Source organism: Palaemon carinicauda, chromosome 37 (genome assembly GCF_036898095.1).
Source record: "Palaemon carinicauda isolate YSFRI2023 chromosome 37, ASM3689809v2, whole genome shotgun sequence".
NCBI lineage: Eukaryota > Metazoa > Arthropoda > Malacostraca > Decapoda > Palaemonidae > Palaemon > Palaemon carinicauda.
Genome location: NC_090761.1, coordinates 43,860,907 through 43,865,906, shown reverse-complemented (window position 1 = coordinate 43,865,906; position 5,000 = coordinate 43,860,907). Strand labels below are relative to the sequence as shown.

Here is a 5,000-nt window from a genome sequence, read left to right as displayed (position 1 = left end):
TGGAGGCAAAAACAAGTAAACTTAAGTCTTTAGTGATTTGGAAATCTTGACGAATTTATCCGGCAAACATCACGACTTGAGACATTATCAGTTGTTCCTGACTTCTTGATGTCTGGATTCCAGTGTGCTGCTACTTTTGACTTTTACGAGTTGTGTTGACCCTTTGTTCTAATTTGATCATACCAGTTACTCTCGGTTCACAAATAATAATATTTGCCTCTTTATTGTCTCCGTTACGTTTAAAATAATTGTAAACAGGGTGATAATAGATAGTTATATGAATACAACAACAACAACAACAAATGCATCCGTTTCTAGTCCACTGCAGGACAAAGTCCCCAGACATGTCATTATTCATGTTTAGGGTTTGGCCAGTATAATTCGCTGGCCAGATCGGATTGGTGATGGTGGGAAATTGTAGTCTGATCGCTAACAGCAAGCCAACCTAGGAGACGGGTGGCCGTAACTAGTACAGCATTACTGATCGTGGTGATACGCAAACCCTTTCACCACGTTAAGGTATCTCCATTCAGAAAGGTCATATATGAATAAATAGTGACTGTGTAGTGACGTCAGAAAAAAGGAGCCTTATTTGGCATTCATAAAATAGCTACTGACAACATGCTTAACATTACGTTACCCAGATGCCCATGACCTGGTTTGTCTAGGTTCGGTGCCAGGGTCACGTGAATCGGGCGACCTAGGGCATTATTGAAAGATGTGTTGACTGATGCCAAGTTGACTTTTGTCGATTACTGTTAGATTCCATGAGAACCATTAGAATTTATAATGATTAATTATAATAGTTTAATGTCATGACAAGATTGTCAGTGTCAATTAAAATAATAGTAAATGATAAACAGATATACAGTATATATATATATATATATATATATATATATATATATGTATATATATATATATATATATATATATATATATATATATATATATATATACATATATATATATACACACATATATATATGTGTGTGTATATATCTATGTATATATATATGTATATATATTTATGTATATATACTGTATATATATATATATATATATATATATATATATATATATATATATATATATATATATATATATATATATATATATATACATACAGAGAGAGAGAGAGAGAGAGAGAGAGAGAGAGAGAGAGAGAGAGAGAGAGAGAGAGAGAGAGAGAGAGAGAGAGAGAGAGAAAACACAGTACCATTTTAAAAGACATAAAAACAACAATGCGTTACTTACCAGTACAGCCAGTAGAACTCTCCATTTTTTGGCATATGGTATGTTCTGGAAAGAAGATAAGTATATGATAAGATTTGTAAATGCAAAAACTATCGATATATATCTATATATATATATATATATATATATATATATATATAAATATATATATATATAAATATATATATATAAATATATATATGTATATATCATATATATATATATATATATATATATATATATATATATATATATATGTATATATATATATATATATATATATATATATGTATATGTATATATATATATATATATATATATATATATATATATATATATATATATATATATATAATGTGTGTGTGATTTTGTAAAGATTTTAATTCCTTATGGTTCTCAAAATTAATAATAAAGAATAATGAATTGATTCGTAAGATTCTTAGTACAATGTTTTAAATAGCAAATTCACCGAAATTCGCAGATAAAATGGTGCCAAAAAAGTGATGATTTAGCTAATGATTTACAAGAAATACTCACCGATGGTCGTAGGACACTCGACTTGCATAAAATATATACATATAATTTTGGGGCATAACCGATACCTTACTTTTATTGACCAGATACTTCTGGCAAAATTAATATGTATTTTAAAAGAAAGCAAAAATTCTTTTCTTGATTTAGAGCGGGGATTCTTAACTGGGGGTATCCATACCCCTTTGGGTATGGGAACCACATTCTGGGGGTATGGGACTCGATCTCTGAGTTCTGGTATTTATTTAATGTAATAATTCATACTTGGGTAAAATGTTTTCTTTATTCTTTTGTTAAATAAAACTGAACTATAGGAAATGCAGTTGTTCATTTATAATCTGAAAAAAGTGAATTAAAGTTATATCGTAAAAGAGTTGTAGCTATTTGTGTATTTGTCATTTCTTATTTTCTTATTTTGCTATCAGTAAACTAATATGATAAAGTTATCAATGCTTATGATTTTTTTTTCATGGTCTATTCCTAGCCATCCATATCTCAAGTACTGTACAGTAAATTTATTACATATTCGGAAGGCAAATAATAGGATTGGTGATAATCATTTCGACAGTCAAGTGAAGGGCGGCATGAGAACATATTGGGCAATTCATTTCGGGTCTGGAAGCATCAAAAGGTTAAGAACCCCTGATTAAGAGTATCATGATAAGATCGTTTGGGAATATCTCGACCATTGAAAGTTTCAGGTAAAGTAACCACTGAATATAGATCAGCTGAAATGCTTTTACAGTTAATTTCAGTTAGAGATCGATCGACAATTCTGAAACTTAACTGGCTGCAAAGTTGAGATCCCTTGATAATCATGATCATAATCAGTTAACAAGATGTATATCTAAAAATACTAGGACATATTTGCCCTGGAAAGGCCTGCTTGAAAATCCGAGAAAATTGTGATTTCAAGCAATATGAACGCAATAGTATTGGCAATCGGTTACTAGCAAGAAATAAACAGTAAGTTCTTATCTATATCAACAGCTGGATAAATACTATCAAAATACCTCTATAAGGTCGACCATAAAGTGCAAATAATTATAGGACAAAAGACACTAATCAGTAGACTTACTAAAGAATCCTAATATGAATAAATTTCCGATAAACGTTTATCTAAACTTTGGTAACAGATAATCGAGATCAGTTTGAGAATAATCATTTGACAGAACCCGTCCCATTTGGCTCTGGAGTCCAGTTGCGACCTCTTTTTCTTTTTTTTCTCAACTTCATTGATGTTCTATATTTTTTTTATCCTTGCGTTATTGTAAAAAGATAATCTAAGGTCCAGTTTCATCGTCACTTGTTCCTTTTGGAAGTTGTTATTCCTTGCTACTTCATCAAATAATTTTACTTGGTTTCTTTATATATATATATATATATATATATATATATATATAATATATATGTATATATATATATAATATATATATATATGTATATATATATATATATATATGTATATATATATATATATACATATATATGTATATATATGTGTATATATATATATATATATATATATATATATATATATATATATATATATATATATATATATTCCAAAAAGAGGGAGCTGTCTTCTAAATAATGATTACAAAACTAACAATAATAAACAAGCTCTGCTTGAGGCCGTCCATTTATTTCGTAACTCATTGAATTGCATTCAGCTATAGCGGCTTTCTGCATTGAGTAACAAAGACCCTTTCATCACAATAGAATTCCGAATAAACACAAAACATATAAGCATAAAAAAAACCCGTCCCTTTGCGAGGCATCCACATAAATCTCATCAAAGGGAAGCGACGTGACCTCTCCCTAAGGCCAACAACTCTTTTCTTGGAGCCAGGTAATTTCTCTGGTCTAGCAACTCACCAGCGTCTGTAGACTCAGATCTCTGGCCAGTCGACCTGAAAAGGCGTTGCTAATTACGCTGTGTTTTCTGGTTCTCTGCTCGGGAGTTATGCTCTCCTTCTCTAGCATGTTCTCCTCGAGGAGGTCGTCCTTCATTTCCAGGACCACGTCGTCGTATATATCCTCTAGTTCTCGGAAGGGACTCCTGCTGGGCAAGTAGTCGCCGGCTGAGTTCGTTGACATACGTCGCCCATACATGGTGTCGCTCGGAGCTATGTGCTGCGTGTGGGCTCAAAGATCGATTTGGAATTACCGATGATTTTGATGTTTGTCTCGTAAATCGTACTTTAGATGATTAACTTTCCATTTTTTCCTATCTTGAATTGTTCATTTGCCTTTTGAATGATTTTAGTACTTATTTCTGATCACATCTTATTTTCTTTTAAAAATACACTTGGAAGTTAACAACCTTCTATGTATTAAGCACTTTCCATGTTTCTCTGGAGTTGTATTACATAAATACGTTAGAAAACACTTTTGCAAGTAAAACAGTAATTACTTGAACAGCATAGCACTGTCCCTCAAATAAAACAGTGCCCTAAATACTATAGCATCACATACTATATCTTTGACCTCAATAGTTTCGTTACTGGTAAAGCACCCTTATTTCCATAATTTTTCCCCCTAATCCTAATCAGTCCCTTCGCTTAGGGATTTCAGTACAGCTGACTGCAGAAATACTAAATTTTACTTTGTCTGGATTGCATTAAGAAAACATAAATGTAAATAATGTTTTTTTTCCTAAATGTCAAGAGTGGGTCATTGATAACCGGTTTTCTCTCACAGAAAATCATGTGTTCTATCTCTATATCTCTCTTTCCACACACGCACGCACACACACGTGCGCGCGTGCGCACATACACACACACACACACACATATATATATATATATATATATATATATATATATATACATACATGTATATATGTATGGATATGTGTGTATATATATATATATATATATATATATATATATATATATATAACATACTCACACATACAAAAAAATAGCATGTTAATGCCACGTGCATATTTTTAGAGCGGAATTGTGGATGTCCAGGAAAAATTCCACAAAATTAGTTGCTACAAACATCTTTACAAAAGGCTCATCAACAGTGTGTAGAATCCCCCTACTCACATTGCGTCATTCAACCGGATATTGTACACAATCCTGCCCTTCCTTACCAATACGTCTCTTTCCCATCTATCCTGTACGCTCGAAGTCTTCCTCGTACTCTTGCTACTAGCACTACTGAAATATTGACTCATTTCACTAGCCTATAGTCATCCATTCTTTCCACATGATTAAACCACC

At 31.7% G+C, this 5,000-nt stretch overlaps 1 protein-coding gene across 3 annotated transcripts in view; it reads right to left on the bottom strand.

The window, feature by feature from the left end:
• The window catches only part of LOC137629609 (venom phosphodiesterase 2-like), a 112,869-nt gene that overhangs the window by 46,853 nt on the left and 61,016 nt on the right, over positions 1–5,000 (bottom strand). For 2 of the 3 annotated variants that reach the window (XR_011041555.1, XM_068361092.1), the window contains exons 1-2: positions 3,646–4,077; positions 1,258–1,302 (exon numbers count right to left, since the gene is read on the bottom strand). Coding sequence is in view for 2 of the 3 variants with exons in the window: in XM_068361092.1 (XP_068217193.1) it covers positions 1,258–1,302; positions 3,646–3,882 (282 nt within the window). In the remaining variant the exon portion in view is untranslated. Of the gene's footprint in view, positions 1–1,257; positions 1,303–3,645; positions 4,078–5,000 lie in introns of those variants that run through there. The other variant, XM_068361093.1, reaches the window with a different exon arrangement.